At 31.1% G+C, this 15,371-nt stretch overlaps 2 protein-coding genes across 5 annotated transcripts; one reads left to right on the forward strand and one right to left on the reverse strand.

The window, feature by feature from the left end:
• Window positions 1-632: 632 nt before the first annotated feature.
• Window positions 633-9,197, reverse strand: LOC132744825 (uncharacterized). 4 transcript variants are annotated; one of them, XM_060733611.1, is made up of 6 exons: window positions 8,977-9,197; window positions 6,085-6,143; window positions 5,344-5,401; window positions 3,828-3,942; window positions 2,764-2,833; window positions 633-1,717 (listed from the first exon to the last, which is right to left on the reverse strand). In XM_060733611.1, the coding sequence occupies exons 3-6, from the start codon at window positions 5,378-5,380 to the stop codon at window positions 1,154-1,156; spliced, it is 786 nt and encodes a 261-aa protein (XP_060589594.1). In that variant the 5' UTR covers window positions 5,381-5,401; window positions 6,085-6,143; window positions 8,977-9,197; the 3' UTR covers window positions 633-1,153. The 4 variants fall into 4 exon arrangements, with proteins under 4 accessions (XP_060589594.1, XP_060589593.1, XP_060589592.1 ...); XM_060733610.1 differs by having other exon boundaries at window positions 3,828-3,945; window positions 8,977-9,196; XM_060733609.1 differs by lacking the exon at window positions 6,085-6,143.
• Window positions 9,198-12,641: 3,444 nt separating this feature from the next.
• On the forward strand, window positions 12,642-14,739 carry LOC132744826 (orexin receptor type 2-like). Its single transcript, XM_060733612.1, has one exon. The coding sequence runs from the start codon at window positions 12,931-12,933 to the stop codon at window positions 14,137-14,139; it is 1,209 nt and encodes a 402-aa protein (XP_060589595.1). The 5' UTR covers window positions 12,642-12,930; the 3' UTR covers window positions 14,140-14,739.
• The last annotated feature ends 632 nt before the right edge of the window (window positions 14,740-15,371 follow it).

A 15,371-nucleotide genomic window follows, 5' to 3' on the forward strand; every position in this document is an offset into this window, starting at 1 on the left:
GAGGACGAAACCGTCAAAATAGGTTATTACTGTTGTTTATGTTTAATGTGAAGCCTAAATATAAAAATATATGATTTTCGATAGATATCAATAAATTACCCCTTATTGCAATACAAAAAGTTATTTCGAAAGATAGAATAAATTTGGATTTACTCTTTAGGCAAGTTAATAAAGAGTTTGCTCTGTGGTCATGAAAATATTGAAAATGTAGAATTCTTTGTTATGATGAAGTAACGCTAAAACTTTCAAAAGAAAGTAAAAAAAAAAACGCAGAAACACGTATGCAGGTATCAAAATGATGTCACTACAAAATATTAAATAAATAATTTATTGATAGTATAGCATGATATTCATGTAAATACAGCTTCTTATTTGTAACATGTAAAGCATCAGTAAGACTGCGTAACTGTATAAACTATCACACACTGCTGTAACTAACAACATAAATAGCTTGTTTTCTCAAATTTAAGCCATCTCTATTCGCATCGCATAAGAAATACATGATAAATAATGTTTAAGCACCATAAAACGGAACAGATCGTAACTGTTACCTGATGTTGGCAAGTACTGTATTTGTCATTGTTTTTGTTGTGTTATTTTTTGTGTTTTTTTTTTATTATTATCATTTCTAAACAATTCTTTTTATGACACTTAAAAGCAGATATTTCAACTAAAATAACTTTCTACTTGCAACATTATATTCATCAATACATTTGATGATCAATTAACTTTAACTTTCAGAACGAAATTGTAATGACACAATACAACACCAAAAGAAACAAAGCACACCACTTTCGCTACGTGACAATATCATTTTAAATGTAACATGTTCCCGTACAGTTGATGCCAAAAAGTTGCCAAAATCTGCAAGGGCAAAACAGAAATGAAAGCTTGTATATAAGTTCCCTATTGCAAGTAAAGAGGATAAAAAATTTAGCAATAGTTGATGAAAATATTGTGTCAGCTTATATAATATTTTAGCTATGTGAGTACTTTTATAGACGGTTGCATGCCCTAAATAACCTCAAATTGTCAAAAATGGGAGAATAGTGAACACCCAATAATGCGTGCCATCCGAAAAGCATCTACATTGAAAGAATTCTAGATGGAATGTCTCTTACACAACATGAATAGATATGAAACTAACATATCTTCAAATATTTGATAGTGCACTAATTCTAAAGTTATCGTTTTGAAACACCAAATCTTCGTGTTCATAAACTGAACTCCCTCTAGATTTTTCAAACAACTGACTCGAAACAACATTTTTGTTCTCGGACCTCAGCAAATTTATGACAGGGGCAACTTCTGTTTCAATTTGTCCGTTTGTTTCAACATGACAGTTACTCTCTCCGCTGTTACCCTGATTTGATACAATAGACACATCGTTTGTCTCATTGTTGCCCTTTCCATATTCTTCATTTTCACTTTCTATTTTTTCTATCTTTTGTTCATGTATTATTTCTTTTCTTTCAGTCGGTGGTATATTTTCAGTGTTCCTATTTTCCGTGTCTTGTTTATTCTTTATTTCGTTCCTTTCAATCTCCTCACTGTTCATTACTTCTTCAAAGTGTTTAGTCTCGACTTCTGTGTTAACCACAGCTGCTTGCACTTCGGGAGATGATGTTATATTTGCAGATTCTATATCTAATTTCTGGTCCTCTTTATTAGCCCTGCTTTTTCCTGAAGATCTTTCAAGTGTATGTTTCTTCAGTACCTGTTAAAATAGAAAATTTAACTTAAAATATAAGAATTACATACAATTATATACATCAAAAGTTGTACCAATTTAAAAAAAACAACCATTACCTCTCTACCTCATACGGTATACATTTTCCTTCGTGCATTCGTAAAAATAACCATTAAAGATACGTAACAAGATTATGTTCGCAGATGTACCGTCTTCAATTATAGAGGAATTTATATCTTTAACATTCTATTCATAACCCGAGTAGATAAATCTTTTTATTCCTCCAAATTGAATATTGAAGAGCAAAAACTTTGTTGTGTTTGTTACGATTTATAACAATAAGAAGTCATGAAGTGTACATGTATGACACATTTTCTTTCTTCCTGTCTTTTTTTAAAATGAACTATACATTTACAGCCGTTTATGACTCATTGAACAGACTGTAGTGGTGTAGTTACATCAACTGTATAGACATATCAAATTCTTCCAAACGTATTAAAGCGATTGAAATTGATAATGCGGAAGTTAAATTAATCGCTCTAGATTTTTTTTGCAAATTAAATTAATAGCCGGGTTAGTTATATTATTTATTATAAAGAGTAAACAAAATAACAACTAGTTTTTTTTTACACACACGCGTGCGCGCACGCACACACGCACGCACGCACGCACACATACACACACACACAAAAATACCACGGGATTTGAGAACTACCGGTTACTAATATCTGAATCATTATTTCTTTGTCTATATAGCAGAATAAACAAACTTTATGTTATCACATTTACAGCGCGTATCAGTTTTAGGCTTTAAAACAATCGAATAAAAGTATTATTTTTGTATAAACGTAAATGTAAAAAGGATATAGGATTCCTCCCGCCCGGTTCGTAGACTTAACATCATTTGTAGGGCATTTAATAACATCGTTGTTGCATCTGCATTTTGTTATGAAAAGATGCATGTTCATCAGTTTCAATGTTTTCATTTATTTCCCTTTTGGATCATTTAAACACAATAATTTTTTATTGAATAAACAGAATATTTATTTCAATAAAACGAGTAAAGAACGTACTTTTATTGTGGCCTTTTGACTAGCTCCTTCAAACTTGCCTTTGAATGGTTCTTCTTTCTTTCTAAAACACCTGTACAAGGAAATCGCAAATATAGCTATAGTCTACTTAATTATTTTTCAATTAAGGTAAAACGCGACTTATTTAATATAATATTTAAGGTCAAATTTTGCATTTGTACTTGTAGCGGCTTGCAGTATTTCAACAACCAGTTGGTCCCTGCGTTGAAGGTATGAATAAAATAATTTTCTTATAAAATAAACAAACGTTTATTAACATGAACAAAGTAACGATTCGAAACAAGGGACATTAATCACGCGCCTGTTAACAACAATTTACAAAAGTTGTTCCCCTTTTCCCTTGGCGAGCTTGACAGTAAGTGGAACAGACTAAGTCATTTAACTTGATAATAATGATTTATCTAGATCTAATTTTGAAAACAAAAACTCTTAAACTTTAACATAAACGAGGTAGGTTAAAGCATTTGAAAATGTTTTTTGTTCAATAGAATTGCAGTATTTTAAATGAACGTAACACATTTACTTGGTAAATCGATGGAGGTAATTTATGAGTTTAGTTAATAGACTGTTAATGAAAAAATATTTCAAACCCTATATTGGTAAGTTTTCGTTATTAAGCATTTACAAAAAATAAGATTTTAAATGCTTATTTGTGAACATTAAACCATAATTAAAAAGACGATTTTCCTTCTTTAGTGGAGAAAATCTGGACATTTTTTTATTATTTATGAACATGCGTTAGACACCTTGGTGTTTATTAGAATAAAATTGGTCCCTTGACCAATAAAATGTAGCAAATGCTTATTAGTAAACACTAATTATTTTCATAAAACTGTCGATTTACTAGACTGCTTCAATTTAGTCGATTTTACTAAAGTAAATATTTTATGATTCATTTGAAATAATGAATTCTATTGGATAAAAAAATCAAGCACTAAATTTCAAATATAGAAACATCGCTGTAACTAAAATTAAATGACCATTTTTGTGGTACATAGAATCATCGTAAGTACTGTACTTTATGATTTTAATAACAGAACGCTTACATCTTTTTGTTTCTTTCCAATTTTATGATGAAGAACACAAGAACGATTAGAGCAACACCAGCAATGAAAGATAAGACTGAAGTGAGTGCCATCTCTGAGGCTGTAAACCTCGGATCTGCTGAAAGAAACAAATCAATTTTCTGATATCTTTTGTTTAAACAATATTTATTTTCAATAAATTGCTAATGTATAGCAGCGATGTTAGATTATAACATGTATTAAAGAAAGATAGATTAAGTGCGTAAGGAAATAAATAAATTCATCATCTTATATCTTTTTCTGTATCGCATTTATTATCCTTTTGGTTTTTTTACTATGTAAATATGCATGTATATGTTTTAATAAGAAGGGAGAATAATAGATCGTTTCTGGTGAATAACTTTCACTTTCTACAGAAGTAATGTGGAAAAACCCCGGTGAAATGTATTCTTGATAATTATATGTTACATATCATGTTAATATTCAAATAAGAATATGTTTAATTTCGTATACAAGTACACATATTTCCTCGTTTGAGATAAATGGGTATGTAACCCCTGCTCATTCTGAGCCACAGTGCGAGCCTAAATTATCTGTAAAACAATATTGTATTGTAAAATATTTTGAGACTTAACTTTGAATGAAAATGTGTCCCCAACCAATACATGCAAGGTACGTTAACTGCAGTGCAGGTATTTGTTACATTGGATTTTGTTTTCTCTGGGGTTTACTTATTTTGACGACAGGATAGAAATGTCATAATCTGATACTCGTACATTGGTTACTTTTTAAAGAGTTTTATATTGTGACAACACGGAACGAGTTTTTATTTTTGCCTATGATACAAAAGAGAAAGAACGCCAAAACACTTGGCAATCTGATTTATACTCGGGGGGCTACGCCTCCTTGTACAAATCAGATAGCCTTGTGTTTCGATGCTCTTTTTTATTACTTAACTTACGTTTTTGTTCCATTCCAATATAACTAATCTCATCATACTATAAACATAAACAATAAGTGATAAAGTTGAATAGGCGTTTCATTTAACAAAAGTACTCACAATAATATGTATACACTTCATATATCAAGGGCACAATTAAAACCACTTATTTTATATATTGTTGCATATATAAACAACTTTAGTTATTTCGTACTTATACTCAAGTACTTTATATTTATGTCAAATAATAAAAAAAACCGTAACTTTTCATCAATTATAACCGCACAATCAACAACAATAACAACTATAGAAAATTACGGAGTACTGTCATGACTATCCGTGTTGGCCTTCAGTTATTATATTATGAATGTTGTTAAATAAAAAGGGTACAACCCGTCTTGCCTTCTGTGACTTATTATGGTATGGTAATATTTGCGAGGAAGTAGGCAAAAGATTTTAACATGAAACGTTTTGAAAGGAATTCGCGTAAAATACATGGTAGTCTCAGGATTCAAACTCAAGACACAACGGACTTGATACTCTGACTGAAAACTGACTTGAACTATTTCTTAAAAAAGTAATGATATAGAGTCTTACTAGCGTGTGATCCACATTTGCTGCAACAATCAGTCATGTCGGAGTCTGGAGTAAAATTCTGAAAAAATATTGTCATTTCAGTAAATGTTGATTAACATCTAAAGGGACTTTTTTTACAGTTGTATTTTGTAGCATTGCCCTATCAACACTGTTAAAGTCATATGGCGATATTTTAGATTTTCTACTGGTAGAAAACTGAATTGTTTTGCCATGATAATTACTTCAACCAAGAACAGACGTTTGAGTAGATAACCAATTCTTTCTGGAATTCGAATTTAAAGCGTTAAGCCGGAAATGACCTGAAGCCAAGCAGTGTTCTTAATCATTAAGGGACGGCGGACGCATTTTAAAAGGGACAATAAAAAGTGATCGAAAATGTATATATAAGTAACTTTCAAAATTCGCTTATTAAATATTCTTAAAACCTGCACAGACACACGAACTGAATGTCCGTAACTTTGTGCTGTGCTGGCCATCAACTAAAAACCAAAACCTCAATTTACTGCTGTATGGCTGTTTAATTTTACAACCTTTGATAACAACAAAACATAAAGAATGAAATAAGTCAACTCCATATGCGTAAATCCCCACCCACCAAAAAAGCAAACAAAACATAACAATAAAACTAACAGACAAAAACACACACACACAGGCTGAAGCCAAAAATATTTTTTTAAACAATTGTTACACAAAAAAGGAATTTGAAATACAATGTAGTAAAAAAGTAAATATGCCACATACTGTAAGTGCTTTTATTATTACTGTACATCCAACTAATTCAGTAACTTCTGTCTCACAAACTGTTAATGAAGTGAATTCCTATGAAATACTAATATTGCCAGATTATATTTTGCAAGAAATACCTGAAATGCAAATTCTTCGAGACGCTGTCGAAATAATAACGACAATATCTTCTTCTCTTATATAAGAAATGAATCATTTATATTTCACTGTCAAATTTATACTTAAAACTGTTCCAACAATGTAATAGTAAAGTTCAACTGTTAGCAATTATAATATATCGTCATATTTGTTTCTAACAATGAGCATCCGTGTGGGAATTGACAACAAATCACTTCGCTCTCACAACCTTGGTACTGAATTTATGTATAGACAAGACCTGCATGTGAATTTGGAACATTTCGTTCGAAATTTAAGGAAATTAAATTTGAAAAAATGAGCAACCAGCAGTGGAGTGCCTTGTAAGACTGCCAGACTGGTAATATACTGATCAGATTCAGTTTCAGTATGGTAACGGTCATACAACTATATTATTTAGCTAGGTTACGGAAAGCTGCTTTTCTACTTAAGCACCTGTATTCCCATGAAAAACTAGAAGTCTGCTGCCTTTATCCAGCAAAGCATGACAATTACAATACATGAACGACGAACAGATCATTAGTTCCCGGTCATAATTATCATTATAGTTATGATCTCCCTGCGACAATTAAAATGTACTTGGCGTAGAACGTAGAATTATGGCCCTTATAAGGTAATGAATCCGATTATAATTTTATACAACTGTGATCCCCTGAGAAGAGAAAGCAAAAGGTCAAGATGGTCTGAGTCGCTCATCAGAATGCATATTACATATACCAAAAATAAACTTGCCTGTTTAAGTGTTCACGTATTTTGAAATGTCATTCATATGGAAAAAAAATCTCTTTATAGCTCAGTAACGACTTACAAGCATTTGCCTGCATTGATCTTGTACTAATTAAAGCTAAGTAGCTTTAATTGATACAAAATAACTTTAATAAAATAATAAGCAATTTAAATAATTATTTCGTCACTTCAAAAATTTTCTGTGTACGAAAGAAGATACTAGAATACTATGATCTAACACATTCATTAAAATGGTTATTATTCCTTTTATCAAAAGAGCCAAATGTGCCTTGATATTTGTAACTACTACTACTAGTATTAAATTTGAACGGTAAATTTTACACTTTGAAGGTTAATGTTTTGTTCTATCGCAATTGCATCTATCTAGTATTAATATTATCATCAGAAGTGTCTACGGATAGATATTTTAATATTGTGATACTGACATCAAACCAGACTGACATCAAACCAGACTGACATCAAACCAGACTGACATCAAACCAGACTGACAATCAGACTGACATCAAACCAGACTGACATCAAACCAGACTGACATCAAACCAGACTGAATTTACAATCAGTGCTACGGATATTCATTTTAAGTAGTCTTCAATTAAAACAAATGACAATATAGCGTTGTGACTGTTTCAAGGGAGAACATCAGAAAAAAACTGTGATAAACTTTTAACTCCTCTGCCCTGACTCAGTGACACGTACTCGTAACTAGCACAATTTTCAAAATTTGGTCATCGATTCATTCCTTTGTTCCAATATACACTTGTAAATACAGTCCTTAAAAGATAAAATCCTCGAGTGGCCTGGGCAATTTTACTAAAACTCACACTTTTATATAATAGATAAAACTTTGAAGACATATAAAATTTACTTTACTAAAGTGTTACAAAAATCGCGCATATAGATAAAATTTACATTACTGAAGTGAATCGAATTCTTTTCTTTTTAAACAGAGTACTCACACGAGACTATGATACAGAAAGGGTTGTTAGATCTAAAATAACGCCGAACTTAGGACACCTGGCAATATATAAAACATTTTAAATGATATTCGTGAAATTTAAAAATTGAAACACCCAAGTATAACATTAAAACGACAAAAAGATTAGATTTAAAGGGTATTAATTTTTATCTTATGAATATTTTTTATAAACTTTATAAACAGTAAATTTTCTTGTTTCCATGATAAAATGGTAGATTATTGAAAGATTTGTAACTGAAAATGTCTGTTATTAAACACACATGAATATAGTACATAAACAGAATAAAATCTTCCGTAACAAAAAAGCATTTCACACAGGTAACAATTGTTAAAAATTATGTGCCAGAAATTAACAAACGTATCTCTTTCGTACAGGTAATCTAAACGTATCCTTAAAAAATGCAGCAGATATTTTGAATTGTACACTTTAATATAATGTTATTTTAGAATCTCACCAAGGTTCATATTCAAGAAACGTATCTCTATGACCCCAAATGAAAACACACATATAATTAACTATATGTTTTGAATAAAAATTAACTGTATTCCTAAAAAAAATCACAAAAATAATATCATAACAGGACAATAACATCTTATCAAGTTATTTGAGCCGCGTCACGACAAAACCAACATAATGCGTTTGCGACCAGCATGGATCCAGACCAGCCTGCGCATCCGCGCAGTCTGATTAGGATCCATGCTGTTCGCTATTGGTTTCTCTACTTGTTATAGAGTTTGCAAGCGAACAGCATGGATCCTGATCAGACTGTGCGGATGCGCAGGCTGGTCTGGATCTATGCTGGTCGCAAACGCACTATGTTGGTTTTGTCGTGACGCGGCTCGTTTGTTCACGATAAAATGTCGTCTGTCAGTATACTATACATTAATTATAACAGTATAGAAAATCAGAAAGAATGCAGTAAATAATACACAATGCCACTTTTAACAAAACTGAAACTAAACTACTAAAATAGTGAATAAAACATAAAAAATAAAGATTAAATCTTCCAAATATCTTAACACACACTTACCACCATAGTTGATGTCGTTGTTATGTTTATTTGTTTTCAAAAAGCGGAAGTAAAATTCACAGCAGTTTTTGTTAACTGATATAGTTAATATTCTTTTATCCAAAATCAGATTTAAACTCGAATAGAAAGTGTCCTGCAGTTATGTATGAATAATAGATCCGGGTTATTTATAATATAAATATTCGCGTCTAAATAGACATGAATAAACTTAAGATAACCAACTTCCGGTACGCAAAGGAAGTATCTCAGATGTCTTACATGTACGTATACATAGATTTACATATTTCAATATTCACATAAAATGGAAACTTCCTTTATATAGTCATCAATCAATACTTAAAAAAAAAACAATAAAAAACCTTGACGTAATAATGAGTTATATGGAAAGTTTTATGGAAACACACTTTATGGAAACAATAGATAATTAACAAAAGACAATTCCTACAAATGTACTAACAAATCGTTATCTACTGTCATATGATAGCAACACAGCTGGGATAATAAGATTATTGACTTTCTTTTACATTCATAAAGTGAACTATTTCATTTAAACGTGGTTAAAGGTCACTATTCAGCGTAAATATAGTAACTTTTGGCGTCATATTAGCGCCCTCTGTTATAAATATTTGAAAATGTGGCATTTAACTTGTTTTCCTTCTTAATCTCTGTGATGACTTTTCTTTATTTTTGATCTGCAATGATAAATGCTACAAAAACGTGGATATGATTTAACTATGAAAGAACAACGCTAAACAAAGCAATGTATCTTTAAAAAACAGAAATAATTCTTATTCGTGCTAATGCCTCAGATCGAACAGTAAGAATTTAGTTCATGAATACTTATTATATTTAAGATAATATATATACGTAGAAAAGCAAGCAAAAGTCGATATGATATGAATAGTTTAGTTTATATATTGCATTTTTTGTTTCTATCTATATAAAATTAGTTAAATACTGATTACGGAGAGTTTCTTAAAAGGTTTTCAAGCTTCCTACTCAATTTGTTAATTTTATTCTATGTACCTTATTATGTAAATGTATAGATTATATAAAATATTGTTTAAACCGACTGTGAAAGTCAAAATATGTGATTTAAAGGCCCAGAGATGATTCAATGTTTAATTATTTTATAAATATATTTTTTTTTGGTTTTTTCATAATTATATAAGAAATAGTTTCCAGGAAGTTAATAATTGGCCAGTTCCCTGAACAATTTTATTTCATCTGTTGCTTTTTAGCAATTAGTACAGTTATAGTGTTTTGTATGGAACTCATTCTCTTAAACCATTATTATTCATTATAAAATTCATAATTGTCCTTTCTAAAGAATCAAAATATTAATTGGTTTAGTGAGATAACGTGCCTTTGAGAAAAAGCATCAGGACCTTATAACCAAACTGATGCTTGCTGTTAGATATAGATCTAGAAAATACAACAACATTTAATCTGACGTAGAACTTTGTTTTATACAAGGGATAAAAATTGTACTGATAGTGGTGAAAATATATAAATAAGAGAGCTACTATGGCAAAAACCAACAAATGGAAAATGGCAAATTATTAAGGATTGATTGTGGAGAATAGAGACAAAAGATATAAAGGCCCAAGTATTGCGATGATTTACATGAAATTACCTCAATTAAGAAAAACATGTTGTATTAGTTATTGAAAATAAATAACAAGTTTGTGCATTTTTGAAATTGACAGGATAAATATACACGATAGTGTATGACCGTTTTAGATATTGTTTCATTGTATTCACCTGTCAATGACAAAGGCATACTGATTATACGTTTAATGCATACAATATATTACATGTAATCTTCGATAGACTTTCGTTAAGTTTCGTAAGATGAAACGGTAAGTTGCGATTTTTTTAAATTGTGTCTAGGAACTAATTATACTACTGATTTGTATACGTATTGTAAGATCTAGACAGCGTAGGTCCATGTTCTTTGTTATTTTTTTTCAACATCATTGAAGCTATGATTGTTTTATAATTTTGATGTTCTTTTGTTTTAACATGTTTTGCAATTGACTTGGTCATGTTCATATGCTTGAATTAAGACTTAATATTTGAAATTCATTAAAAATTAATAAATATCATTTCAGTTACGTAATACACAATAAAAATCGAGACAAAGCAGTTTTTAAGTTGCTTCATATCCGTGTAGATAATTTTGCAAACACTAGGTCATTTCTATTTAGATATACTGCAAAAGTAAAGAAAGAGTTGCTCTAAAACAATGCCAACTGTCGGGATCAAACCACATAACTCACATATATTCGGCAACTAGTTAACCGTATGTGCTATTGCGAATATGACGACGACCTATATAGCAATGTAACTTTTCAAAACATTATTTATTTACATTTGTACTCCTAATTAATTCTCGTAAACTACACGAAGAGAACCGAAGTGGGAAAGAATGTTTAAATGAGTGTTATAATGTATTCATAATTGACAGGTCAATAAAATCAGATTATAATTCCTGTATGAGAACAAAATGTACGAGGTTATTAAAGGGCAGATGTAATATTGTAATGTTTTGTCTGTAATAAAATTATTTGCGAAAAAAAAATTCTCAATGAACATATTTGTCATTTGTCAATAGAGTACAAATGTTGTACTTTAATATGCTCTTCAAAGCCATACAAAACGACGAAAAAGATATTTTTTTCCCTAGTGTACTGCTTCCTTAAAACTATCGAAATAAAATTGCGTCATTAAGTAACAATTGTAAGCATAAAGCGCAAAATGCAAAGTCAGTAATTCCTAGGCGGCTCCGCATATTCTACAAATATTTTATGATTTTCTAAGATACTATTTATCATATTTCTTTTCGAATGTCAAGTATCCGGTTAAACTTTATAATGGTAGAAAACAACAACAAATGTGTGGAAATTATAAAGTCATTTGAATTCATTGTTTTACTGATTAAGTCAGGCTATTTTGCACTACATTATTTCACACAGAAGCCACGAACATTACGAAGTCAATTCAGATATATATAATTACAAGCTTTGAGCAATAGACATGTATCATATATGATCAAGGGAGCATATTGAAATCGTGTTTATCACCTGCGGTCTGATATATGAAAGTTAGAAAACCTTTACACCTGGCAGTATTCTAGATTTTTGTGAGACAGAAGAAACAGCCTTCGTTCTGCCTAATCTTGCTATAAACAACTTTTAAAGAGAACTATTCTAGTACATTGGTTTTGTATTTTTTCTACTAATCAATTTCATATTGAAATGCGTTTCATCATACTACATTTGAATATTCAAGAAGTGGTAGAATAAATTATGTATGAATTATAGAAAGATATTCATGATCTAGAACAAATTCCACACGTTTTCATGTTTTATCCTTGATATATGTTACAAATGAACGCAATTGACAGTTGTTAGATAAAATTAAACAATTTTTTAAGGTCATTAACACCAGGTATAGTTTTGTGTAGCATTTAATATGGTTGATGATAACTATTTCGTAATATAATGCCAATAAGGGGTTTTATTTTAGATGTATCAAAGAATGAATTATTTTCTCCGTTTGACAAAGCAAAACACACAAGGAAAAAAAAAGGATTGTTTTATTTTGTTCATCCTGTTTCGAGCTATGAATCATTAATGTATCATCTTTCCGTCCGCCTCCTACAACAGACCGAGTTTCATATTTAGCACGTTGGTATCTGTATGTATTAAATATTACAAAGTGCTGTATATCTTTATTCGAAGACTCACTATCGGAACAATAAAAGAAATGTTTACTCATTGAATGGAGTTTTTAATGGATACAAAATACAATTATAGTACGTTTTAGTTACTAACAATTAATTGTAAGATGAAGAATCATTGATAATTCTGTGTGATAAGCAAAAACGTTGGCAACATGCAGCTGTTGTAAGCATCGAGCTTCCAAACATCGAAACAAACGTGTAAGGCAATGATGGTCTTTCAAAATGATTCGGTTACTCTGAATGAGTTAAATAATGAAGAAGTAAAACGACAGATTCCACTGATGATTTATCTTATTGTTATAAGTATGATCGGAATCGTTGGAAATTCGTTGGTATGCTATGTGTTTGCAAAGACTGAACGCAGGTCTACATACCGCACCTTTGTAACGTTTGTATCTTCGGTCGATTTGTTTACATGCTGTATATGTCTTCCGCTACAGTTTGTAATGCAGATACATAAATACAACTATGATAATAAATGGCTATGTAAAGTTTCGCTGTTAATGAATACGTGGACAACGATGACCTCTTGCTTCGTCCTACTTTGTATTGCATTTGACAGATTCAGAAAGGTTTGCTTCCCTTTGAATTGGCAGGTTTCACTTAAAGCAGCAAAATATATGTGCCTGGCATCAGTAGGTGTTGGACTGGCTTGTTCTTGGATTTCTGCAATTATCTATGACATACAAAAAGGAAAACATAAAGTTTATAATGTTACAATTTTTCAATGTGCAGTTACAGATGATATGAAGGAAACACTATTTCCTTTTATTAACAATTTAACGTTTGCCATCTGTTTCGTTGGGGTTTTTATCGTCACATTCAGTTTCTACAGCTGTATAGCAGTACGTATAAGGCAACAGATGAAATGGAAACACAAAGGTAAGGACAGAATTGGCACCGAAGAGAGTAAGGACAGAATTGGCACCGAAGACAGTAAGGACAGAATTGGTACCAAAGAAAATCGCAACCGAATACAAATAACAACTGAAATGTCTTATGAAATGACCGACGAGCAAACTGGCGTAACGCTTGAATCTGAGCAAGATTCAAACTTGAATGACAGCCCGGGAAAGAGAGATAAAGAAACAGATGTGAATATAAGAAAATTCAAAGCAAGTAAAAATAATCTATGTCACACTAAGAACAGGCCAAATCAATACAAAACTTCTAAAATCATGTTTATGGTGTCATTAGCAGCTATTGTCTCCTTTACACCAGTAATTTCATTGCTTTTGACCCGTTCATTGGACAAAACATTTCTAGAATCATTGGACAACACTCAGAGAACAGTTTATAATTTTTTTCTGAGGTCATATTTTATCAACAGTGCCGTAAACCCGCTTATTTATGGAATATTGGATGTTAAATTTAGAAGCTCGTGTAATAGGCTGTTTTCTTGTGATCGTGCGTAATTATAATTGACATAATCTTTATAATGTGCATTGTTAGTGGCACATTACAGAAAGTATGTTGCATATGTGTAGGTTCAATACTGAATTTAGTGTTTGAAATAATATTTGCACAATAGGATTGCAGTATTTCAAATAAACAGTCTAGTAAATCGACTGTTAATAAAAAAAATAAAACACTAAGCTGGTTCAAGTTTATTAGTACGTATTTACAATTTACGTCTTACCAATTTAATTTTGTAATAAATACGCACTTATAAACTTGAACCTTCTTGAGTAACGAGTTGAATTAAATCAGCCAGGACAGGCTCGTGTAGCATGCGTGTTCAATAAATTCAATAAAAGTATGGAACTGACACTTATTCGATATCCTCTATCAATCATAGAATGAATTTTTATAGGTTGGATCTCAAGAACTTGTATTACCATATGGTAAATTGATATTACATTGATGTACATGTATGTTTTACACAAAGGGCAGCCTTCGTATGTGTAACAATGTTTATGTGCTAATGTACAACGTTTGAACTGCTAAAGTAGCATGTGCATACAATAAGGAATGTTATACTTGTATTTCTGATCCTTAAAGATCGTTTAACGCGACATCATTGTTGTGTTTGTGGTATTTTAGTTCATTCAATTTGGCTATTTCTAATTTGGTGGTTCCAATATTCCTTACTTGACTAATGTATAATTGCCCTAAGTATATATGTGTCCTGCTTTTTAAATTGGTCTTTTGACCGCTTAATTTTCTGTAAATATGCCGGCTTGATAACCTCTAATCCTCTTTCGAAATTCCACTTTGTTGAGTTCCGCCCATTGTTTTCTCGTTTAGGGCATAAGCAATTTTTTTTACTTGGGGACCATACGCTGCTTTTCGTGGAATGGCACTTACGTGTCACATTAAAGGTTCAATGATCACCGTCGTATGAACACATCTGCGGATGTCTCTAAATTCAAACTTTTACCATTGCATGTTTAAATTTGAATACTGCTTTAGCCGGTGCTAGGAGTGTGGAAAGTAGCTTGCACTTTCCAGTACTGTCCAGGAACAGGTTCAATCAAACCAAGCCTACAATTATCAATTTTGCCGTTTCGGATTTTCTTTAGGGATTCTATTTCTCTCTATTTTATTATCATAGGCTAACATATACATGTATGTGCATGACTGTAAATCATTATATCTCATATTACACTAAGTACAAAATAACAGATTTGTGATTCGTATCTATTAT

Source organism: Ruditapes philippinarum, unplaced genomic scaffold, assembly GCF_026571515.1.
Source record: "Ruditapes philippinarum isolate M1 unplaced genomic scaffold, ASM2657151v2 ctg316_1_1_1_1, whole genome shotgun sequence".
Classification (NCBI taxonomy): domain Eukaryota; kingdom Metazoa; phylum Mollusca; class Bivalvia; order Venerida; family Veneridae; genus Ruditapes; species Ruditapes philippinarum.